Genomic DNA, 27,273 nt, shown 5'->3' with positions numbered 1-27,273 from the left:
ACAAATTTATAAATTAATAGAAATAAAATCAAATTAAATTATACACCTCAAAAATGTATTCATTGTACCATACTTCCGTTACCTCTATTGATATAACAATATTAATCCAAAATTGTTGTACTCATGACAATGAGTCCATGCTATTTTGAATTTTCCTTATAACATAATGAAACATGACTAATGCAGTCAACTGTAACTTTATAACTTCTATAGTGCCATTGGGGGTTTGATGACCTAGCTTGGAAACCAGCAACCTTATAGCTTCTGTTTTTGGTTGGGATGTGCTGTATGATTATTAAATCTAGATGAGAATATACAGCTATAATCAACACCATTAGGTTAATTAAGTAATGCTAGGTAATTAATAATCGATCAAAACATCGTACTGTCCACCCAAAATATCACCTAACACTTGGTGTCCCAGACATCTTTAAAAATTTATCACGAGTATCCGGTCACTTTGACCTAAGTCACAGAGCAATGCGGGTGTGGGTGCAAAATTCAAATTTTCAGCAATCTCCCTGTTGTGATGTAGGTATGGACTTCATATCACTAGTCCTAGTGATATGAAACTACTTAGTACTGAAGTCCAAGAACTGACTGTAATGAGAACCAGGTACCAGAAACAACCCATCTTCAAATTAAAATAATAATGAAAACCTCAAATTAAAGTTTCTACCAGAAAACAGCATTATCCGAGCAGAATTAGAAACTTTGATTTTCACTTTATGTTGCTACCAAGTCTTAGGTGATGACCCTAGGCAGTCGCACTTTAAAAATGCAATCCATGGTTGTGTTTTTCTGGTGACAGGTGATTCGTGGAAAACTAAATTGTCCCCCATGGAAATAAAATGCTCCTCTCCCCTACTCTGAATGTTTGAGTTTTGAGCTGTTGCAAAAATCTGAACAGATGTATAGCAGGGAAGTTGATAACAACAAAATAAACCACCTTTGTTCAATGATAAATTAATGGTAGTTAAAATTTTACCTGAATTTCATATGCCTACAAGTAGTTGCAAATCAAATTATGAAAAAGAGTGACTTGTACTTGTTTAAGGATTTACCTTTATATAACATGAATATATAAAAAGAATTATTAATCCATTACGATAAAATGAATATTTTGAATGTTATTCAATATCCGATATTAAAATACATTTTATGTCCTTCTAAGCTAAACATGGAAGGTGATATTTTATTTTAATCTAGGTATCTAGATGTCAATGGTTAAACTAAAAAAAAAAGTTGGCAGAAGATAAGTAATCGAAGCAAAATTAACCAGCTACTTAATTTAGAACCATTACCAAGAATCAGAACCAAAGCTCTGATGTGAATGAAAAGAATTTGAATCAAATTATCACTACTCAAAACTAAAACTATAGGAATTGGGCAATTGACATTTATCTACGTACTTACTTAGTCGCAAAGATGAAGCTAATTAATTTTCATTATAATGTCACTTGTTGAAAATCACAAGTAAGATCCCAGATTTTAATAAAGATAACTGGCACAGATTGGTCATTCTAGAATCACAATTTTGAATGTTTATTATCCGAGAATGCATTTTTCCTACAATGCTACAAGTGGAGTCTACCTTCTGCGGCTTATGGATAGTTTCTATAGCGATAATAGACAATCCACTGGAGAAAATTAGAAGCCATCTCATCCAAGTTAAGGACCATCTGGGACTGAAAAACTCCAAGAGTTTACCACATCCCAGGTGAGTGCCAAGAAGCTTGAATTGCAGAGACAAGCTGCATGTTAGAAACCAGAATAAAGGACCACAGGAGATGCATTAGAATGAGTTATCCAGACAAATCAGCCATTGCAGAACATGGCTTTAATCAAGACCATCGAATTCTCTTTAATGATGCAAAACTTTTTAGCATGGCAAATGGCTACTGGGACCATCCCACAAGAGCGGTGATAAACATCCATTGCAATAAAATAAACTTCAACAAGATAGATAAAGGATATGCTCTCAGCCAAGCAAAGAAACCGTAACTCCAGAAAATAAGGAAAGCAAAAAGGAGAGAGAATGTAAGCAAGAGCCAATCAGTAGTGACCTCAGTCCAAACAGAGGATATATGTACATATAAGAATGGCAAAATGATACAGTATCAATGCCCTGAGAACAATGATAGAGTTACTCATCAAAATGTCAGCAGTTGGAGTAAAACCCTGTAGTAAAACCAATGATGTCCCTAACCTGGAGTAAAACCAATGATGAATTTACTGCCTTTTCTTATGTGTATCTCCTACAGGAAAGTCCTTCTCTTACCAACTTAAAATTTTAACTTGGAATAGAAACAAATTTGAATCAACAGCATTCATCCTAGGTATCACACAATACTAGCAATCTGTAGTACATAAAACCACATAATTTCAAACGATGAAAATCAGTAAGTCATGTTTTGCTCTCTACATTCAGATTGGGTAGAGAGGATTAGAGAGAATGCAAACACTTATCTTCCTCGAGGACTTATCTTGCCTCAGAACAACATTTCCAAAGTATTTCATATGATTTCAAAAAACTTAAAAAAACCCACCTATAACATCTCCAACTCTTAATCTTTAGCGCGGAACGTAGATCCACAAATGTGTTTCCTTAGTTTTGTGGGGATGACACTAACAAGGCTTTCCGAACACTTCATAAGTACACTTTGGGTCAAAGAAACCCGTTGCCAGGATTAACTTTCAAACCCAGGAAACCAGTTTCCATCAGTTCTCCAAAGAGTCCTTTAAGGAGTGATGCTGACTAAAATATTGAACCATAATTTTTAAAAGACTGCTGAATAATAGGAGGGATTTTCAATTAAGAGATCAAAATTTTTCTCTTGCATAATTTATTGTGCAAAAATTTAATATTGTAACACAGTTGACTTAATGTGTCACCTACATGCGGTACACCTTGCATTAATTTGAGTCCAGTAATGTATCAGCAGCTGATAGAAGCTGAACATTTCAACTTGCAATGGCTGCTGCTGATGCAATACTGAAGTCAAATCAATGAAACTAGTCCTAATATACACTGCACATTAAGCTAATAATAAAATATGAAATTAAAATTTTGAACAATAAATTATGCAAATAACAAAGTCTATGATAAATATTTACTGAACAGTCTTCATATCAACATATCATACTTGGTCCCACTAAAATATGCATCACTCTTAAGCTAGAGTTTGGGTCACATTGCGACCTATGTCAACTTATTTTTTTTTCTGTTTTCTTCTTTTAACACTGTAATACAACACCATTACAATATTAATGAATAAGGGTCAAGGATTGTCCGATAGGTTCTAAAGTTGCTGGTTAAGTTCATGGAAGACTTTTAAAAGCTGGGGATATTATGTGGGCTAGTATAATATGAAATCATTAGATTTTCTAAATGTATTCATAAAATGGAATATTTTTACTCACTGGAAAATTGCAAGTCATGTTCATCGTTTCACTCTTTCACAATATCTAGTAAATTCAATGGCTTCATGGCTGATACCAATGATTTAGCATTAGAATCGAGTAAAATTTCATTACAACTAGTTTTGTAAGAATGAGTTTATACTTCGTTATTGCGTTTAAATGTTACAGGAATTATGCATATTAGATTAATTTTATTCCCTAATGTTTTTACAGCTATATTGCCAAGATAATTTAATTTCTAGGCCTTCCAATACTCACTTTTATGATTGGAACCATTATCTGCCAATGGAGTAGCCTTAAAGAAGAATTTGGATAACAGTGAAGATGTTTCCATCTTTGAGCTTGAGCTGCTTTGCACGTCAACTTCATCCCAGTTCTCCTCAGGCATGTGATATGCATCTTCCCCATCCATATCCTTAAGGATTGAAATCACAATTAGAATAATCAGAAAAATCCTCAATCCACCCTATCCACGCATGCTATGTTAAATACTTGAGAATAAAAATGAACAATTTATTTATTTAAATACTGATAAAAAATGTGGTTGATAATCATGTGGAATCAAGAGTAAAATCAATATAAATAACGCCATACAATGACTTAACTTTGCTTGGATTCAAAGCATGACAGTCCACAATTTAATATGCATTTTTAAGAGGATATGTGCCTGCTAGCATCTACAACTTATTATTGCAAAATAATAACCATATAGTATATGAACGTAAACAATGATTGATAGAATACATTCATTCCATAGGCAAGAGCCCCAAGTTCATGTACAAAATATGGAATACTATTTAGAGAAGAAAAAAACTGAGGAAAAAAGAAATCAAAATTTTGTATACTCATTTATCATACAGGATGCATCCTCTATACTCCTCCTTAGTTACCATTTAATAAAGCATGAAAATGTATGTTTAATTTGATGCATATGGAGCTCTAAAATAATAAATAAGATATTATTCTATAAGTGGGTTGTTCAATAATTGCTTGGAAAATCCAAGATATGGCACTCGTAGTATTGGGAAAGGTTTGCTTTTAATAAGTTTTATGTCCCACCAGACTGCTGTTTAGTTTCAGCTATATCCATGATGTAGTTTCATTTTCATAGTCAATTGAAGTAACAAACTTTGGCTTATTTAAAAAGATTGAGAAAAAATGAGTTTAGTGTGGTGATTAAAAACTTTCATATGAAAGGAATCCAAAATATGGTTTAGAGTGATTGATGGATCATAGTTTGCAAAACAGTTGAGGCAATAAGCATATTACACGGTAATACGGTGTTTCTAATTTTGCATGAAAAGTTGGGTGAGAAAAAATCCCAGCAATAAAGATGCTACATTTGCTCTTTGTGTAGAAATAATACAAGCGAGGGGTCAATTCGGAGGCTGGTTTGGCATTTTTCCATCACAATCCTGATGACTATTTGCATTGATAGAAAACCGTGGATGAAACATGAATGCATAACTACACTTGAGAGATAAAGTACGGTCAAAGCAGTGGGCTTCCGCCCCTGAAGAAAGCGAAGATAGTTAAATCAGATGACAAGGTGATGGCCATGGTTTTTTGCGATGTAGGTCAAATCAATTACATGCAAATAAGACAAATGGAGATAGTTATGCATCATTATTGCACTTGTTGAATGCAGAAATCAAGAAAAAAGTCCTGATTTGAGAAGAATTAAATTTTCTTCCATCAAGACAAAGCACAGGTGTACATTTACACCGTCTTGAATGCAAAAATTATGGAATTAAAGTTTGAATTATTACAACACTCACTGGATTCACCAGATTTGGGCCCCTATACCTTTTTCCAAACTTGACAAAATGGCTCAGTATCAAATGATTTAAGTCGAACGAGGCCATCTTCAATTCACGTCATCAAGTCATCTGATGCTAGCTTTCACAACATGTGAAAACCTAAGCAAAATGTAAATACCCAATCTTAAAATTTTAATAATCTAATATACAGGGGAATAATGAATGATAAGCCTGAAGTCTGTGGCCAAACAAAAATATGATTCAACCCTCGCAGTAGTTACTACCTCTTACTATCTGACAGGATGCCTGCCAATTGTTAACACTGATGTTAACCAAATGGCACAGAACAATCCCAAAATAGTAGGCGAATCTGAATTAAGTAGTAAATGTTGGCAGTGATTCATATTTTACTATTTATCACCATTACAAGGGTAAGGTGAAAAGTTCTAAGCCTGACACAGCTGGCGTTCTAATCAGTAAAAGTTTATGATTCCTGTCGGGCAGCACGTGTCATTAGTTTGGAAGATAAGTTTCAACTTGTCCTCTCAAGTAGTTTGTTTACACATACTGTTGTGGCAGACATCTTTCGTGTTTCCCATTCAAATGGAAAAACTTGAACACTATGGGGTCTTAAAATTCTATGTTTTGGAAGGATTAATCCAAAAGGAAATTCATCCGAAGTTAACAAGTGTACATGCAAATCTACTCCTTTGATGTCAATCATTAAAGAGTGGACAGCTGCATTTGGCTGCCCACTTCATAACGAATTAAGGCTGAAATCAGTTGACAACGGGCAACTGAAGGTGAGTGAGATAGCTAAGGCCGTGGGGTTATTGGAAGAAAGGGTGCTAATCTTCGTGCACAAAGAATTTGATATGCGAAAGCTCAGCGCAAGGTGGGTGCCACATTTGCTGCATGCCAATCAAAAGCAATTGCGCAAACGATTTTTGCAGCAATGTTTGAACCAATTCAAGAGAGAACCGACCAATTTTTTGCAGCGATTTGTCCCCATTGATGAAACATGAGTCCACCACTACACGCCAGAAATGAAACAGCAGTTAAAGCAGTGGGTGGAAGGCCGTGATTCAATGCCAGAGAAATCGAAGTCAATTGCATCTGCCGGAAAGGTCATGGCCAGTGTGTTTTAGGATGCGAAATGGATACTAATCATTGAATTCCTTGAAAAAGGCAGAATAATTACAGGTGAATATTACTCCAACCTTCTTGACCAGCTGGATGCCAAAATTTGCAAGAAAAATCTGGTTTGAAGAAGGAAAAAATCGTTTTTCACCTGGACAATGCACCCGCTCAGAAAGGTGCATTGGCGATGTGATTGGCGGGTATGATTTGCTAGGCCATCCCCCCTATTCTCCTGATTTAGCACCCTCAGACTTCCATCTGCTCCCAAACTTGAAGAAATTTGTTTCTGGGAAGCGCTTCGCAGAAAGAAGAAGTTGAGACGGCTTTAGATGGATATTTTCACAACCTTCCAGACTCCCACTTCAGGGAAGGAATACTGATGTTGAAGAAATGCTGGACCAAGTGTGTTGGAGTTAAAGGAGATTATGTAGAAAACTAAAATCATTTTTTAACTAAAAATCAGTCTTTCATTGTCATGGCGAGAACGTTTTACCTTACCCTCGTACTTCATGGAATCAATAGTCAAGCATAAATCAAGCAATGAAAGTGATTTGTTTCTTCTGTCTACAGTAACAGTGACCTATACAAAAGTCATTATAGGGCACCCTGCCATCTTTAAGTGGATGTGTTAGCTCACTGGGTAGAGAATTAGTTTGGACCAGAGGGCCGGAGTTTGAATCCCACGAATGGCTCCCTTAACTTTACCCAATTCATCTGATTTTTCCATGAACCAAATCTTCCTAGGAAACTATTAGCAGCACAGTGAAAGGAACTGGCTTCCCTGCACATGTGTGTGAATTTCACATGCCACTGGACTTAGTACTAGTTGAGCTCCATCCTCGCATACCAAACCAAACTTCAGATTGATAATTGTTTCAAAATTTCAGAGTTTAAGAGGATGCCTCAATGGCTTAACTGGCTAAAGCACTCGGCCAGACATAGAGACATCTGGGTTTGAATGCCGGTCAAGGCGAATGATTTTTACACTCTGAAATTGTTGCATTGTGGTTTTTTGGGATAAAAATCTTGTGATTAACTGTTCATCCCTCTTAGGTGAGTTTTTTAATACAAAGCTACAGACTTCAGTTCTCTTCGTTTTCAAGCTACAAGAGATTTTATTGAGAATGTTCCAAAATTTGTTCAACTGACCTTGTAACGTATGACCCTCATAGAAAAATTTGTATTTCTACCACCAACTCGGGCTGGAGGCAGGGACAAGCCACCATTCCCTTCTTCAGGTGATGATATCCCCTGCTCATGGTTTGAACCTTGAGGAGAATTACTTGAACTTGACATCTGGGCTAGTTCATCTTCTTGGTGGTCTCCAACCAATGTCCTAAATGCCACAAAAGAGAGGAGCTTAAAATTTTTCCAATGGAGGGGTTTTGACATCAAAATACAAAAACTTAAATACATTTTATGACATGCACAAAGGGGCCTAAATTTGAAAGCTGCTATGAACTGAAAAAAATCTGGAAGACCCACTGGAAGATCAGTGATATTGGTATGGGATGAGAATAAATGTAAATATAGCTATGGATGTGCGGTTTTCTAGGAAGAGAAAAGCTAAGTTAATGTTAAAATAGGAGGGCAACGACTAGAATAGTTGTAACTGTTTATGTACCTCGGAAGTGTTTTGGACCAAAATTGGGAAAATAGTAGAGAAAAAGGCAAAGAATTGCATTAGGCAAGAAAGCTTCTACAAGGACATGAGAATTGACTATGGTAACTTTGAGCATGGATGTAAAGAAAAGGATCATTAAAACTTTCATTTGGAGTGTGGTTTTGCATGGTGTGGAAACATTGTCATTTCAGCAGCATGATAGAAATAGATTAGAGGCTTTTGAAATCTGGGTGTGGAGAAGGTTGGAGAAGGTGAAGTAGACAGAAAAGAAAACAAACAAGGAAGGGCTAGATATGGTGGGAGAAGAGAAATGATTGTTGGGAGAAGTCAAAAAAAAGGCGGAAAGATAATGGCAGGGGATTTTGATTGTTAATGGGATGTTGAAGGCTGTGATAGGGGAGAGAACTTGGGACAAACATAGGGGTAGGCATAGGATAGGGATGTTGGACAGAATGTAGGAAAAAAGTAAGCAAAATTGAAGAAGGGCTAACTAAGGTGCCCTATTACAGGTTGTTCTCTTTGTTAGAAAGGGCAGGTAAATTTATATTTATATAATTGTTTAGGCTGTGTCCATCCAAAACCTACCCTAACTGGAAGAATACCAATAATAATAAGTAACAGTGAGGATAGGAACAACTACCATATGAAGCTCAATGCATGTGATAACACAAGGACAACACTATCCCTACTGTTTCTCATAAAGTATTACACATTAAAAAGAACAGCCACTTTTCAGCCTAATACTTATAACACCACAATAAATTGCAAATTATATAGATAATCTCTCTCATTTGTCTGCAATTATTTGGAATACAAACTTTCAACCATATAAACCTATCACGAGACAAAGAATTTAGTATATCATCTAAAAATATATCTTTCATAAGCCTTGTGAATTATAGCTAAACTTTATGCTAAATATTAAGATGATATTTTCTGATCCCCTCCCGTGGACTACCGCCTTGACATGGTGGAAGCGCTGGTGCATTCAGATGACCCCTAGAGCTAGAATATATATTTTAAAAAATATTTTGGAGTTGTGTCCAACCTAAACCTACCTTAACCGGTGGATTACCTAATATATAAATATATTTTCTTATCATAGGAACTCCACAAAGTGATTTTTGACCTTAAGTGCGGATCTCTTCGGAACGAAAAAGATCACAAAAATTAAGTGAATTAGACTCCGTAATATTGTATTGATTTTATCTTTGTAAATGATGGAAGTCTTGAAACACTTTTTTGGATCTTAAGGTTGCAACATGTACTGAATGTTCATGTGTACCATGCACACAAAGTTTCCACACAAAATTTTTAAGTAACTAAGTTCATCTGGAACTAAAATTTTTTTCTTGACCACTAAAATATTATATATGGTCCTGAAAAAACATCAATTACATAAGCCATATAATTTTTACCTGTGACTATCATACACAGTCATATCAGTAAAAAAAAGTACCAAAGACTATGTGCTATGACAATTATAATACATATTTAATGTAAGTGTTTGTTCATGAGAAGACTAGAGTTTGGATGGGCCTACCTAAACATGTTCACAAAATAAATTTTTTGATGACATTGGATTACATAAAGTTATGATCCCATGTTACAAAATGCAATTGTGCTTTTCACAAAATGTGCCATGAAATACAAGCTAATCCTATCTTAAGCAAATATTTGAAAAATCTCTTTGAATACTTACAATCAAATAATTAAAGAAACCTTTAGTGACGTGAGATAGAGGAATCTCTTGTTCCAGTGGAGCCTCAATTCCATGCAAAGCACTGCTCCCTTCAAGGCCCAATAAATATTTATTTCAATCTTGTATGCAAGAAATAAAATGCCTGGGCTTTCTCACCTTTCACTGTCTGTGAGGCTGCTGTCTTCACTTGCACCACTTTGATCACTATTTCTGCTGCTAACTTCATTCTCCCCGGGCACACACATCCGTCCAGTCCAATTACCGGTATTCAGTTCTCCTATGCCAGCATTACAATCCGAAACCCCAACACATTCCCCATCCCCAATGCCTTCATCTTCCTCCTCTTCATCAACATTTGATGGTTTAAAAACGGTGCGTTTCAAGGCAGGACACATGAAATAATTCACATTCTCTTCAAAGCCTCCTTCATCATTGTTGGCCAATGCCTTTTGTTGGTTCTGTACAGCAGAGAGAGGAGGGATGGACATTCTTTCCAGGATGTCTGAATGAAAAAATTAGTATTCATTAAGATCTACTAACAGAAAAGAGTCGGTTAACTGATGACTAACATCCAAGCAATTTTTTTTATTGCTTAATAATAATGCAGTTCTCCCATTCAAGGCATTACAATTTAGTTACAGACAATGCGATTTGTATAGAAGAATTTTTCTTAAATGCTGGCTTGATATATAAACACTTTGCTTTAAAACATTTTCAGTCAGGTTTAAAATGATGAGGAAAAGTTATGTTCTGACTGCAAACTTACCTTTCCCTTACCAATCTACCGGATGGCATAAAATTAATGGAATTAGGCAAACCAATGTTGCATAAATCAGTTTGGTATCAGTTATAGGCTGAATATCAACCAAGGTCGACTTCACAAATTATTTCCGACACAATCATGGCCAATTATGATCAAATTTCATTGAATTCCAGTTTTAACTTGTATAATTTTTCATTGTAATTTTTAAAAATCCTTTTAATATTATTGGTTGCCTATTGTTTAAGTTCCTTATATAGAGAAAGCCAAGGCAAAAACTATCACATAATTACAATTATAGGATATGTTAAGATAGGAAACAATCACAAAATAGAAAAAGTACATATTCCAAGGAGATTAATAAAAATGGAAATAAAAAGACAGTTGTCCTATGTCATAGTGCAAATGGCTAAGGCTCAGCATTCAAAGTTGTTTTGTGGGTCCAAACACAGCTTCACATATAGTCTATGTATGTTATCACCCATTTCTTGATTTTGAGAAACACATGCAGTTAAAGAATAAAATTCTGGACCCTAGATATACATTTATATTTAAATGCCACATGTATTTTGGAAAAAATTTGCACTGGTTTCAACAGGTGCAATCTAAAAATGAAGTAACAAACATTCACCTGTAAGTTAACCAATTTTTTCAGGAAAAAGGAATTTAAAAAACAGAAAGAAAACTTTTCTTTTTCACAATTAAACCTCACAACTTGGCAAGAAGCTTACCTTTCAAATATTAAGTATTTTTATGCAAAGTATACATTATGATTTTATATTAATTAAGAGCCATTTGGTCTTTAAATGTTATATTCTCCCTAATTAAGGGATGAACTAATTTTAGGCACAAGCACATTTGCCCTCACACTACCTTTAAATGAGGATTCCACTCTAATCACCATTTGCTTTTGAATATTAAGTCTATGAAACCATATACAGTTTAAAACAGATTAAAATTTAAAATTGTGGCTGATAACACCCAGAATATGCTTCTGATATACAAACAGAATATGAGTATCTTATGCGTAAATTTGGTATGGCTTTTACTTAAGATTTCTAAAACAAACTAAACTAATCGATAAAAAAATTTACCTTTGTCAACATCTGGGAGAGTTATTCTCAGGGTTATAATATGGACAAAATCTTTCACAGTGCGGTACAGTTTTGATGTTACAAATGGCTTATACTGCTCATCATCCAGTTTGAATGACACAAAGATCTAAAAAAAAAACAAAGGTACTTGAACAAAATGGTAGATCTAGGAAAATAAAAATAATTACGATAATAATTATTTTTTTTTTTAAATTAGAGGAAAATACAGATATCAGAGGTTCATTCTTACATACATTAATAAAAGACTATTTGTATAATCTATTTTATCCATAATATAATCCAGATATTATTTAAGTATTCAATGCTTCAGTAAATTAAATGAAGGATGACCAACAGAATATAAGAAGTGATCTGTAAAATACATGTCTGCGATTACCCCTAGGAGATTTAAAACACTGGATGTTTTTGAAATTCTGGCTAGATACATTTAACTATCACTATGACAATTTAAAGAAAAATGAGGAAATATTGTTGGAGCATTAATTAGAACACAGGAGAAAACTCTAAAATATGGAATTCCAGCTCATGAAATGCAGGCGACTTCTCAAATACATGGTTCAGATAGTCACACACACTTTCATCAGTTTATGGAATCGAATGCAAATTAATAATAACATACCATGCAACATACACTTTAAAGTTTTAAAACAAATCATCAAAAAGAATTATTTAGACTTTGTGACATAAAATCATTCAAACTAAGTTCACCTTTTAACTTGATAATTAATATTTACAAACTGGACATCCCCCTGTGGTCTGACAATAATTATGTTGTATCCGTTAAACACAATTCCATTGTTATTTTTACTTTAAAAAATGTTAAAAATACGAAAAGCACATTTATAGAAAATCTGATTAACCTACCAACTTTTATTGGAAAATTTGTTACCATTATTTAATGGAGTCAAACTAGAACAAAAATAAATCTCCTATCAGAAAAACGTTAAATGTAACAACACTCCAGATTCTACAACTTCATTAATGCGATAAAAAACCTGGAAGACGCCCGAGCTAAGGACCTAATTACTATTATTCCCTGAGGGTTCCAAGACAGGAGCACCTTATGAAATTGATTGCAAATTTGAAGGGCTAATTATATTTCTAATGCATCTAATATGAACCACATATTGCTAAGCAAGAATTAATATATTACCAAACTTAATAAGAAAAATGATTATGATTGTACTCTGGTATTGAGCAATTAACGCAGCTTTAATAAAAGTCAATAAATTCATACTCAGCATGCAAAGATTCAGGTTGATGTTTCTTACTCTGTGATATGTAGCAAAATCCTCCTTCTTCAATGTTCTTGTATCATCCTCCAGAAGACGAAGTTCCATGTTATACCTTTCCATGACTAAAAATAGTGGTGGCCTCTTTTCTTTTTGTTTGCAATTTGATTCCTCTTTCATTTCCCCCTCTTGCTCCTCTGCAGAATCATCAATTAAATGAAGATCTTTATACAGGCATTCCTTGTACTCACCCAATGTCATGTTCATGTTTTTTCTGAGAGTGACAGGGCTTTTCACCTCTTCTGCATCTACATCTACAAAGTAAACTTTGGAAACAACACCTGAAAATAAAAATAAGCTTATTGTTAAAAGCCATCATAAAATCACCATAAAAAAACTTAAATGATACAGCGGCATTCACCACAAAGAGATAATCATTTGCATAACCTAAAAATGCAGTCCACAAAGAAGATAAATTTTAATTTCATGATATGTATAAAAAATTACACATAATTAATGGTGAGCCAGAGAAAGACTTTGAAGCCAATTAGGTAGAAGCAATGGAAATGAGAAAAAACAAACTCCAGATACCTACAAAAGAGAGGTTTATGTTTACAATTTATCAATAAAAATATTTCAATTAAGCAATTATTATAACCGGTAATCAACTGAATATGAAGGTTTTGCATGGACACAATTACCAAATCTTGCCTCTCCAAACAATACACAACCCAACACTCGACTCTACAACAGGCCCCTCTTTATCTCCGTATACTTCCTTCCCCCTTCATTCTGTCCAACATCCCTATCCTATTCTGGCCCTTTCCTCATTTGCCTAACATTCTTCCCTCTATCACAGCCTTCAACATCTCATTGCCAATCATAATGCTCTGCATCCATCTTTCTTGCCTCATTTAAATTTCTCCCAATTATACCCTCTCCTCCCACACCATACCTAGCACTTCCAAGTTTGTTTTCCTTTCAGTCCACTTTACGTTTTCCATTATTCTCCACACCCATATTTCAAAAGCCTTCAATCTTCACCTATAATCCTAGTTTAATGAAAATGTTTCCATTCTGTTTCAAATTACACTCCAAAATCAAGGTTTTAATAATGAGCCTTCATTTAACATCCTTACACAATATTGCTGTCACGAATGCCCTCCTTTTAAAATCTTCTTTGCCTAATGTAATTCTTACCCTTATGTCTCTTTCACTTTGACCATTTTGGTCCAAAAGACTTCGAGATAGTTAAACTGCTCCAGCTGCTCAAGTTTATTAATTTCTACTTATACAAATAACTTGGTCTCGCTCTTTCTGGAAAACCACTTATTTTTCAATTTATATTTATTTTCATCCCAAACATATGGCAGTGAATTTTCAATACACTCAGCAGAGTTTGCAACTCCTTGGCTGACTGGCAAACTAAAGCTTGATCACCTGCTTTATGTTTACTATACTTCTTCCCACCTTGCTTGACAATATTGCCACCCCTCACTGATTTTCTTACCCTCAACTGTATATTACTCTATAACAATCACTCAAGTAATCCCTGCTATCCTGCCATCTCACCTTGCATGGACCTAAAATATCTTTATTTCCTCTTTCCATCATTCCCTTTACATTTTCCAATTTTCCTGTCCTCAACATTGTCCTAACATTCCAAGTTCCCATTCCAACTGATTCGGCCTTCTTTATATCTTCCATCGATTTCACTTTGCAAGGATTTTATGAGATGATGACCACGGAAACCTTGCCTTTCCCACTACCGGGCATGACACACAGCTGATTGGCCTGTGAGTCCCATAGCTGCCAGGACTCATTTTCTCCATACTATCAATCAAAAATCTTGGGAATAATAATTGGAGAGATTTCCAGTTACCTTCCTCTATAGTATTCTAACGTGAAACCATCACTCAAGGTTCGCCCCACTGGGGTCGGACACCTTTGTACCCACCTCACTGAGGAACAGACACTGCACGAACTAACTTTCATCTGTCTCCCATCCTTCAACCTATCTCACATGGGGACTCTAACAGGAGCAAATATCATTGCTCTCAGCAAAACATTTAATATTAATATTTTTAATTAATAATTGTATTTCATATTAGGGAGACATGGTAGCCGAGAGGGTCGAGCATTGGACTACTAAACGGATGGCCTGGGTTCAATTCCTGGGGATTCTCCTGGGTGCCAACAGCTTCACCCAAACTGTAGGATTTTTTGAGTACAAAGTATTGAGTATCTTCCTGAGAAACCATTATTGGCTCAGTGAAAGGAACTGGGCCCTCTACTCTGTCTGAATTTCACATGCCATTAGGCTAAGTGCTAAGTGAGCTCTACCCTCACATATCAAACCAACATTCATGTTGATAACTGTGGTTGGTTAATTTAATTTAAAAACTTAAGTTATAAAAAATCTTAATATAAACACAAAAATAGGCTGATCAGATCATAAGTTTTGTGCGTTTGGGGATCAGAAACATTGTATAGAGAGCAGTCTGAAGCATTAAAAATTATGTGAATTCAAGGATTATGCATATTTTGGGTACATATATTTTGATGTTTTAGTCTCCCATAAAGCCAAAAATAGATCAAATGCTGTTCATGTTACCATAATCCCACTTTTCACTGGAATCCCACTAGCTGATGCCAGGGAGTGCTGAATTAGGCCTTAACCTTTTCACTGCGGTTCCCTCTCGGTAACCATAATTCTCGCATTTGGCAAAAATGGAGGGTATAGTGGCTACATAACATTATTACTCCCAAAAAAACAAGGTTATCTAAATAACAAAAAACATGGAATAAATAAAAATAATCTAGATTCACTATTTTATATAAAGTTTTTATTTATTTAAATGAATTTTTTTTCAAAATATGATAGTGCACAGCTTAGAGTATGAAGAGGTATGTTCACAGCAGCCTACTGTGCGAATGTACTAGGCACATTTACAGCAGCGAAAGGGTTAAATCTATCCATAGTGTTCTATCTTCACTCACCTCCAGGATTATAAACTTCAAACTCAGCATCGGGTTCTTTGGTTTCCAGCAATAGATCATACTTGGCATATGGCGCCAGGACATCTCCCACTGGTTCTTCCTCTCGACCTTCAAAACTGCATTCAATGCCTCCCAAAACTTGTTCATAACTCACAAGTCGGCACTGGTTAATATCCACCACACCTTCCAGATCCAAGGTCTAGATAAATCAGTATGATATAACTTAAATAAATAGCTCTGCACCCCTCTAGGATAAATAAAAAAAATAGAAGTTATGGAGGCCTTCATCTGGCCTCCAGATGTAGTGCATCTCCCTATTTATTTATTAGTTTATTTATTTAAGTCTTCTGTGCACTTTTGAAGCAAAGGCATTTCATTTAAAGGCTAGGAATGAGCAATTTCAATGTTTAGGTAGCACGTACATGTAAAGTATATTTTTGTGGTTTTGGAAAATCTTCCATTAATGTGAAGTTAATTTTTATAAACCTTGGGGCAGCAACCAAAAATATTGCACATTTTAAAAATGAGATAAGCTGAAGATGCTTTCACCAAAAGAATTAGTAATTATGTTAAACCAGGAAAGTCTTCAAAATTCTCCAGCAAGACTTTTTATGTTGTTCAAAAATATTTATATGATGTACAATTAAAACATGCTGTACATCATTAACTCACATTTCCATTTGGAACAATATAATATAAGCTAAATAAACACAAATTATTTCATATCCATGTTAGCTTTACCTTATGAGCAACTGCAACAGCTTCCTTAAGCGTAGTTGTTCTTGTTAAACTAAGTCTTGCATCAACAAGTGTCTGCTGAACTGGGTGGTTGAAAAATACTTTCATTTTGATTGAATCAAGGTCACGTTCTCGAGCAACCCTCTCCAATTCTTCTTTCTCCTTCATTTTGGTCAAGAGTTCCTGAAAATCAAATGAACAAAATGTGACATTGAAATCCCAATTAAGCATTTAATGATGATTCAAGATTGTTTAATCACTCAAGAGGCAATACAAATAGTTTTTCAAATGTTCTGCTTGGAAGTATGTTCAACATTAAACAAGTATTTTATAAATACTTCCACATTGATTTAAGATTCATCTTCATAAAAATCATTTGACATGATTATGATTGAAACATTGTCAGCCATGCTACCAGCCACCGAAATGCCATTCTTTTACCTTTGAATATTAACTGCTTTTTTTGCACTTGAACCTGCAGATTATTGTCATTTTGGACTATCGCTTTGTAAAGAGTTGTTAGGGATAAACAATAAGTAAATACTGAAAACGACCCCATATGTGAATCTTCATGACTGACACACAACTGCTTAACTTAAATCAACTGCATTCAATACACAAAGTCTTTCCTTCTAACTTTCTCCTCCCATTTGGCACAAGGGCTTCAAAATGTACACAAAACAATACTCAAGCATCTCAAAGTTTCATCATTGCAAGTACACATGCACAACATTGACGGAATGATAAATTTAGAACTTTTTGGATCAATGTCAGCATTTCAAACACAACCTAACTTACCTTAATATGAGGTGGAAATTGATCGACAGTCATGGCTAGACAGTTTCGGTTTTTGTCAATTTGTCGATACATGAGCATATAAGCATTTGTACTAGAACTGTAAGGTCCTGAATAATATCCTCTTGATAAACCTCCACCATAGGTTTTCTTTATGTCCTCTTCTGTAATCTGAAAAACAATAAGTTTCATTCAAACAACATTTCGGAATAGAAGGTATTAAAACAAGCATACGCCCCACTCATACCAAAATACTTCGTATTAGCCTACAGCCATGTATTAGCTTACAAAGATGCCAAATTGCCAGCCACTCAAAATTGGCCCTTGCTTACAAAGATGGCGATTTGCCCGTCTCTTATATTTTTTCCCCAACCTTCCTTTGGAGCATCAATGTCAGATTCATAATTTTTGTTCCTTCTGGCTTTTATGTTCTCCTAATACATATTCCGATGCTGTTGTATTATTTCAAGTAAAGGAAGCAATATTTCACTTTGTACATTTGATTAGTGCCCTTCGCTGAACGTAAATGAAAGATACCCAATATCTTTGTCTTCAGTGAACTCGCTACTATGCAAAAGATAATAAAATCTTTTCTGCTGCCACACAGAAGTTTTCTTTCATCTTTTTCTATTAGCTACCCCATCAACAAATAAGACAATATTACTGAATGAAGGTGTGGCCTTCTGATGATACTTTAGCTCGCTGCCAGTATTCCTTCCCTCACAGCCACGGACACTCACACTCAAGACCGTGTATACTCGCATAGCAATGGCTGGCAAAAAGGGCAAGATTTTAATGGACAATGACATAGAAATTCTCTCTTTGATAGTGACATCAATGTTAGTGATAATAGTGCAGAAAGTGACACCAACAATTCTGATTATTCAGAAACTATGAGTAGTGAAGACTGTGGAATTTTCAAGGGAAAATGAAAGCAGTATTTGTCCTGGGGATGCAAAAAAGGCCTAAACTTAAAGGTAAAACTTACAATTTGCTTGTAAAGAATTTACAACTATATCACATTTCCATATAGTTTCCAATAATAAGAATTCAGGTCAAGTTAATTAAATAAAAACAAAAAAATATTGAAAGAAGCTATTTAAGTCAGGGAAAAAATGCCAATGACAATAACTTTTTCCAAATTTTAACAGATACATTAAAATATCTCCAGAACTCTTTAGTGCATTTCAATGCAACTTTCAAGACTGAAAGAAGATATTATTTACAATAATGATACAATAAAAATTATAATAATTTAAAAAAATAAGGAAATGAAAAAATTGTTTATAAATTTGCAAACTTTTTATAATTCTTAATAATACTGTTCAATTAAAAAAAGGGACTCATAACAAAAAATTATAATGGCAAAATATTAACCATAATACAAAAATGTTCAATTAAATAAATAATAAACTTTACAATTTATAGCATATTTATCAATAGAATATTTTCTCAAAATAAATGGTATTTCCAAGGGAGTAGCTTGCAAGAAAAATGGTAAGCCAATGGGTTAAATTGAATGACACTTACCCTTGTAACAGATTGATCGTTAAAGCATAGCCATTCTCCAGTGGCAAAGTCTTTGATGTAGGCATAATAGTGGCCACCTGTAGCACTCCCAGAATGAATCATAATTGAAAAGAGTTCGTAAACAAAAGGCCCTGTGCACGTTGGGATAGGCAAAGATGACTGATGTTCCATTAAATTTCTTTCATTCCGCCTCACCTTCATGAAACAGTCATTAACGTTAGTGTTTTCATCAAAGTCTTCCTCTTCCTCATCTTCAATGTTGTGGCAGTTTTGCGATTCATGATTGATATGGTTTTGAGTTTTTGTTTTTCTTGATGGCACACTACTGACATCAATTCCCTCATCATCCTCCTGAAAAAAAAATGAAAACGCACTTCATTTAGTTCAATTATATCCCAAATCAGTCCATTAAATATCATTATCACTGATGACAAAAAAGAATGCATTCATGAGCATTACATAGAATTAATTTAAAAATATGGTAATGAACATTTAATATATGCCCAAAAACAGAAATTCTATAATTCAGGTTTTAATTTTGCAAGCTCAAAAAATGTCTTAATATTTTCTTGTCACTTAGTTTTTGAATATTGCTAAAAAAATACTAAGTTACACTATTGAAAAAAAGCCTTACACAAGTAAATCATATACCACAACCAAAGATAGTGAAATCTTTCATTGACAAACATTAATTAAGGATTTGACTTAAATGTCTCCAAAGCACAACAGTAGAACTTGCTTCCGAGCCTTAAGTAACTACTCTGCCAGGAGCCTTAAGTAACATCCCAGTCCAGAGGACACATAGCCAACTGGGCTGAATCCTGCAGTTGCCAGGACTCACTTTCTCTCTACTGTCTATCATAGAAATCATGGGATTAATAATTGAGGTGATTTCCAATTGCCTTCTTCAATTGTGTTTTTGACGTGAAACCATCACTCAATGGCCGCCCTTTGCACCTCACTGAGGAACAGATGCTGCATGGATTAATTTTTGCCTGGTTCCTAACCTTTGGCCTATCTGGCATGGGTGACCTTACCAGGAGCAATTATCATTTTTCCTGCTGGCCCAGCTCTAAGGATCATCGGAATACACTAGCTCTTCCACCATGTCAGGGCTGTAATCCATGGGAGGGTGTGGTGTAATATGAGGGACTTTAAATACATGAAGTCCCTAATATGAAGAATTACTTTAATTTAATGTGCTCTTTTATTCAAGTCTTTCATAGACCAGGTGGTTTTATCCTCCATTTTGTTCAACTGCTAACACTTGTTGTGAATGCTCACAAAACAATAAGGTGTGGTCTAAACAGAGATCATACCTGAGACTCCATAGCTACATCACCAGTTCCACAAGAAGATGAGGATGATGACGAGGGTGGCGGTGCAGGTGGTGGCTGCTGCTGTTGAGGTAGGGAAAGGGACTGGGGTGGGATGTGTGTCCGATCTCCACCTGGGCTTGTTGTGCTGTTACTTGAAGGGAAGCCATTGTGATCGTCATCAAGAGCTGAACCACTATCGGTTGTACTACTTGCCCCATCATCACAGCGTATGTCACAGGTTCCCTTGGTCTCCAAGGATCCCTGACCACCCTCTTCTGTTTGCTCTTCCACTTTTCCATCCTGAACAAAGCTATTGAGGTCAAGGATCTTAGGAAACACCACCCTACAAAAAAAGTCAACGAGGTAATAATTATGACAAGAATATTCCCAGAAATTACAGAAACTTTTGCCTTTAACATGACAAAAAAACACACAAATTTATCTGTTCAACACATTTTTTCACAACCAACTTTTAATCATTTGAAAAGAAGGATGAAATGAGTGAGGGAGAGAATAATAATTAGAAAGAATTGCATTTGAGTACAGTATCTTAGTGATTACTTCACTATGATTATTCATTTACATCAGCCTTCATCTAATATTTGTTAATTTTGTAATTTCCATCAGAAAATATATACAGTAAAAATTCCTTTGACACGGGGATTATATTCCATAAGGGTGCCTCATTGTGCGAGAAGGAATCATTATTCCAAAGGAAATGAATGAGTTCCCCATTATTGGAATAAGCATAAAATATACAAGTTTTACGAAATAAGGACATAGCATAAAGATAAGAAGTTTCCTCGAGTGGTTCATATGAAACACAAAGGAGTGGTGCAGACATTGGAGCAGGAAAAAGCATCTTTGGATTATGATATGCATTCAGTGAAGGCATGGTTGTTGTTGACTAATTAAAAAGAAGAACTACGGGAAGGCAACTCATTGAGCAGGGCCATATTTACCTTCTGCCTCTACCATACTTCAGGTGAACCTGGACTTTGCCAGATGACATATCTTTTGACTGGCCAAAAATGAACTTTTAGAAAGACATTTTTGTCTCTCCGAGTGATAAATATTGACAAACTCATAAGCATACCTCATCTCCTAATATAGGAAGTACTATCACAAGCATCAACACAAATACTAGACTGATTTTTTCATCTGACTTCTTAATGGTTTATATCAAAGATTCATTTAGGTCACATTGTTGTCCTAATGCCAATTTATGTGCATTTCATCAAAGAGAAAAGATGGACTCAGTTTTTTCGGTCTTGCATGGTTCTACAGAAGCTGGAAGAGCTTCAATTTATTTGCAGCTAGCTCAGTTATGCTGGTGGCAGAGGGAGGATGTGTAAGTCTTGAGTACAGGTTCCCCTACATAACTTCGAGACTATAACGATCATATAGTTGAGGCTTTGAGTTAGAATGGAGAGGAGAGGGAGAGAGATGGGGAGGAAGGTGAGGGTGATGCTAAGTGAGCTCCACCATGGTTGGGACTCAGTTGCGTATTAATTTTATTTCATTTGGGATGGCATAGGTTAGGCATGACAAAATTTTCTCATGTAACTACACCTTTGAGAGAGGGATAAACAGAACACTGCGTTTCGCTGAACATTTCCTACTTATCTCAATTTATAGAATACTGAATATAAAATAAAAAAAGCTTAATTTTTCTGGCAGGATAGGTTAAAAAAAAAAGAAATTAAACCACTAATGTTTAGAGGCTCTGTTGTGCCATTCGTCAAACACAGAACCCCATCAAGCTCATTCATGTAGTAGAATTCCACCTTTATTCTAACAATTTTCATATTTTCGAACAGTATTTGATCTATTTCATTAAAGCTAACATGGTCTCCTATGCTCTCTCTTGTAATTGTGATTAAATATGAACCAAAGTTTAGGAAAAGATATCATCCAAATTATCAATCAATCAATTGTCAAGTTTTCTTCATTTGCTCTTTTAAAGAGATTGCCTTTTAACCTTTAGTTGAGTGCTCACCAGTATTTTGTATGCAGGTGACACTAAACTGATGGTTTGGTGCAACTACTACTGATTCCTCCAGCATTGTAATATAACCGCACTTTTATCATTAAGTACTCAGGCTTGTAGTTATATTTAATGAGGTATGTTAGTCTTTATATTTAAGAGCTTTATTAATATCTCCAGTGGCACTGACAACGGTGTCACTTATCATTTCAGAAAGCTCCAGAGGATTCACCATTATTTTCAACCTGAATGAGACTTCAAACAGTGGAGAGGGGTAAGATTTAGAAATTTATACCTTATAGAAATTCTAAAAACCACACAAAAGTAAAAAAAAAACTCAATGATAGGTAAGAAGAGAAGATCTAAATAATTCCTCCAGCCACAAAATTAACAACCATAGAATAAATGAATAAAAACAAAACTGCTCACAGAAGTACAATATCTTTCATCAAAATGTTTTCTTCCCCTAGGGAATTCTATAAAAGCTTCTATACAGGTCAATTCACTAACCACAGTAATTAACCAAAAATGACTTGACAGGTGAAGTTAGAATCAACCTTGTACTAAGCACAATGGGGAGCAAAATTCACAAATCCATTGATACCCACTAACCACTGAACCCTTTAAACCATTTATATATTTCCAAGTGATGGGCAATATTATTTTTCTAAAATGCATAAAAATTAATTTTCCCAAATTCCAAGAAACTGCGGGATGTGCCACGACTAACTTAGAACATCTGCTGTGCGTGCATTATAATGCAATAATTTCAGAGGGTAAAAATCATTCAGCTTGACCAGGATCCCAGTCAATGTGAACAATTTTTACACTCTGAAATCGTTGCATTGTAATTTTCCCAAAATACCCAATAAAATCCCAAGCTTTTCCTAAGTAAAATTTTCCACAAAGTAGACACCCAATTAAACAACTATACCTTAATTGTAGTTTTCATATCAGAACAGAATATATCACCAGTATACCAATAAGAGTAGACAACCATAATTATAACAAGAATTCAAGTAAAATTGAACATATCTTTTTACAGAATAGACAAGAAAAACAAATCTTGACATTTACTCGCCCTATGAGCTACCAAATGATGCCATTGTATGATGATTGCTTTCCCTGCTATCCTATCCTTGGGCGTGTTCATAAATTATCTGCCGGTGAGTGAAACAGCTCCTGAGCACCATCTTTTGGCCAAATTATCGGGGCACTTGGTGGTGGATTTCATGGGAAATAACATTTCCATGAGAGTTAAATTGGTAGATAATCAACCTGGCAAGTCGAAGGTCCCTAGTTCAAGCCCCAGTCACGGAAACCTTTTTTCTACTTGGAATCTGCCTCCTTGGAACTCTCACACCAACCTTGCATTGGTCCTTCGTGTGTGTTTTTTCACTTTTCCTTACATATTTATATACACGTGAATGTTTTCTCCATTTGGCTGGTTTTTGTGTGAGAATGTATACTTGGCTTATGTGGCTCATTTTCTTCTTCTGTACATTTTGTTAAAATATACTATTCCTACTCTTTATGACATTGTATAATTACTTTCCCAGCCATCCCTTCCCTCTTGAGTGTTTGTTCATTTCTCTGGGGGTGGGTAAAACAGCTCGTGAGCACTTACTCTAGACCAAAGAATTGGAGCACTTTGTGACATAAATCCCCTGGGAATATAATTGGTAGTTATGTTTCCTTGATAACTTATTTGTAGAGCAAGTGAAGGAAATTTTTTTTTTTGAATCAGCACTTTTCCACCTTCCTCACAACCTTCGGTTGGTCATTTATCTAAGTTTCTCACACTTTTCCTTACATCTATTTCCATTTGAAAATAAACAAATATTACAATCAATAAAATTTATTTATTTATACCATGGTATTAATTATTCTGATCAATGCCGTTTTTCATTTATAACTAAGTAATGAAAATTATACCACTAGTTATTTTTGAAAGTTTCAGAGATTGTATTTTTCCCAGGGCTTTAGTACCCTAAATATCTAAAGTTGCTATTGTTGGTCAGCTTTTCAACTTACAGGGAGCAGAATATCATTAAAAAATATCACCTCTCGGCTATAGGCCATGAACCTTAGATTGAGAAAAAATATATGCCTCCCACTTCACCAACATCTCTATAGGTATGTCATACTGACATATTTATTTTATTTGAGTGCACAGAAGTTAAGACTATAGAAATGCTGTTGGTAGTTCTAACCTGAAAAAATGCAATCAAACAGAGGAGTTAGCATACTAACTTGTCATTCAGCTTGATGCGATGAAGTGTGTTGCAGTCAAAGTCAAAACGTTTCAGGTGGAGAGTCAGGATGTACGGAAATTTGGAAAATTTGAGCATCTTATAAGCATCACACTTCTTATTACATGATTCACAATGGTATTGATTATTCCCATCAAGAGTTTCGGGCTGTACAAAGGCTTTAAGAGCTTCCTCCTGCAAAATATTATTTAAAAAGCATTAAAAATGTTTTATTTGACATGGTAACAATCCAAACAGTAAAACTTTGAAATTAAAGTATATTGGAATTGTAACACAGAAAATATTGTAGAATCATCAACCAACATTTTCTCTTTTTAATACAAAACACAGGCATTAATAATATTCACAGTCAGAACCCTGATTTAAAAACCAGAATTAAACAAAAAAATGTTAAGTAAATGCCTCACTGCACAATTTCTAGAATCATCCTGAATGAACACCTGCAGCTAAGAAATGTCATTATGAAAAAAGTAAACACACAGTAAAGTGCTTTTGCAACATACCTTTTAAATGACACTTGAAAAATATTCAAAAACATTATCTTTTGATGAGGAACATAACCTCATAAGATAGTAATGTTGTAAATGGAGGTAAGTTTTGAAAGTTTAAATGGTTCCCGGCCAAAGAAATAAATCTTGTCTTTAAGTACACATGCTGTGGGGTTTTTACAATATATTGGGCCATTTGCCAGAAAAATAAAATATCCTAATGCTGAAGCACATGCTCACTGCCTAGGAAAAAGTTAGCCAAACAATTTTGAATCCCTACACATCCGGGCATAAGTTGTACGAAGGCTAAGATCTTTGGAACAGCATTGCATAACACAATTGCAAGAGGACACACATATACCATAACCTTACATCAGGACATCGTTTTCATAGTTAATGGCAATCATTATGTCCACCACACAACCCTCTTAAAAGGGAACCTTAGGCAAATAGGTTCTTTAATTCTATAGTTAATGCTTTCAGAAATTTCATATCTACGAGATGGAAACCTTTTATTTAGTATATTATTGAGTTATTAATAGAGGGTGTATCAACTTAAGATCAAAAGATGATTTTCCAGCAAAAAACATAAAATTTAGCTGAGCACAATGCATGCCAAACACTAAAAATGGTTCAGTTGTGGATTTGGGTGAAAAATTCACATAGAAAATAATCCATTTGAGTTACTCAACTTAAACATTAATTTTGTGAATGAAGCAATCATGTTAAATAGACTACACAAATGAAAGAGTGGATTAAGGGAATGGCACCTAATTTATTCCCAATCACAAAATGCTGGTGCTTTAACGATCAAGATTTTGGCATTCGCAGGCTAAGCTCATCCTTGATTTTAGGTATACAATAAAGAATTCTTATTGTGTCCTTATTATATGAGTCGTTAAAAAGTCATTAGTCTTCAATGTTCATATAAAAAATAAACCTCAAGCAAAAAGCACTGTATCAAAAGTGAGGCATGGATATAAGGTCTGGCAAAAGTAATTAATCTTGTGGGTAGCAATTCAAGTTAATAACATGAAATTACAAAAAAAGAACAAAGAAAGAAAACTCTTCAGTCCAAATCCTTAAATAATGTCAGATGTCTCCCCCACAAAACTATCACAGAAATATGGTAGAAATATATTGTAGCATGCCATTAGTTTGGAACTAGGCAGGGTTAAAAATTAATATCTAGGCATGCAGAAATAATCTTTAATGACACATATCCAAGGGCAAACAAAGCTTGAGGCATTGAAAGAAAACAACAATGCCGTCCATTAAGATGCAGCTACAGGTTAGCCCCTGCAAATGTTTCGGAAAAGAGGAAGTCCATAACCTTGATAGGTTTTCCCTATGTGAGGCAAGTTGGTTGAGGTAGAAATGATTAGGAGAAGGGATCCATGATAAACCATACCACAGGGGAACATAATGCCATGCCACTGTCCAGCAAAGCTATTTAAGCTGGGGGATGTGTTCTCCACTTTCACGAAGATTTCTTGGATTTCACACTGGGTAACATTGAAGGGCATTGAGTTTCAGTGGCTGACTCTGCCATAGTCTTCAAGATGATGTGTACACACAATTCATCCTGAAGATGATAGTGGAGCCGGTCACTGAAACATTGTTGTTCTTTGAGGACACCCAGTTAGAAACCTAAGACATTTTCATGAATGTTATTTGCTAAGAAAACCTTACATTCTGCGTGTTTTCCACTAATTATTTGCTTTTAGGGAGAATAAATCAGAAACTGTTGGACTGTATGATTTAGCCTAACCTGAGCCTTAAAACAAATACCGTCAGACTTAATGAAAATAGTTTCGGCATAATTTTGGGAATGATAATATTAACACACTAAGTTGTCAACCCGAAGGTCGGTTTGATAGGTGATGGTAGAGTTCACTCAATACTAACCCTAATGGCATGTGAAATTTACACATCAGGGTAGGAGGGCCAGATCTTTTCCCTGTTCTCCTATGATTTCCTGGAAGATCTGGTACCTGAAAAGTCACACAGCTCAGATGAAGCCTACGGTGCCTAGAGGCATGCCTGGTAATTGAACCTGGGCCCTTCAGTCAAAGTCCAATGCTCTAGCCCTGGACTATCAAGTCCCCTTTCATAATAATAATGATCATATAAGGGAAATCTCAAAAGGAAGGTCTCCAATTTTTTTGAAATACAATGAAATATTTATTTTCAATAATTGAAATGAAATTATTCACTTTGTAATTCCACACACTTCATTTAAAAACACGACCCAAATTTCAACATTGAACATAAATCAATAAATTGATACACTTTTATAAGGCTTTGACATTCCTCTATATTTCAACATAATCACCATTTCAGTTGATGCACATTTGTAGGCACTTGGGCAGTTTTCATATGCCCAT

At 35.0% G+C, this 27,273-nt stretch overlaps 1 protein-coding gene across 3 annotated transcripts in view; it reads right to left on the bottom strand.

Moving 5' to 3' along the window:
- Positions 1-27,273, bottom strand: part of LOC139692553 (ubiquitin carboxyl-terminal hydrolase 47-like) — a 59,755-nt gene that overhangs the window by 7,646 nt on the left and 24,836 nt on the right. For 2 of the 3 annotated variants that reach the window (XM_071590789.1, XM_071590790.1), the window contains exons 8-18: positions 24,379-24,572; positions 20,139-20,481; positions 18,820-19,170; positions 17,293-17,460; positions 16,498-16,677; positions 15,757-15,955; positions 12,796-13,097; positions 11,504-11,630; positions 9,806-10,151; positions 7,473-7,659; positions 3,682-3,838 (exon numbers count right to left, since the gene is read on the bottom strand). In XM_071590789.1, coding sequence (XP_071446890.1) covers positions 3,682-3,838; positions 7,473-7,659; positions 9,806-10,151; positions 11,504-11,630; positions 12,796-13,097; positions 15,757-15,955; positions 16,498-16,677; positions 17,293-17,460; positions 18,820-19,170; positions 20,139-20,481; positions 24,379-24,572 — 2,554 coding nt within the window. The remainder of the gene's footprint in view (positions 1-3,681; positions 3,839-7,472; positions 7,660-9,805; positions 10,152-11,503; positions 11,631-12,795; positions 13,098-15,756; positions 15,956-16,497; positions 16,678-17,292; positions 17,461-18,819; positions 19,171-20,138; positions 20,482-24,378; positions 24,573-27,273) is intronic. The other variant, XM_071590791.1, reaches the window with a different exon arrangement.

Source organism: Hetaerina americana, unplaced genomic scaffold (assembly GCF_022747635.1).
Source record: "Hetaerina americana unplaced genomic scaffold, ioHetAmer1.1.p SCAF_4, whole genome shotgun sequence".
Taxonomy (NCBI): domain Eukaryota; kingdom Metazoa; phylum Arthropoda; class Insecta; order Odonata; family Calopterygidae; genus Hetaerina; species Hetaerina americana.
Note: the sequence above shows the minus strand (reverse complement) of the source record. Positions and strands in the feature narration are given on the sequence as shown.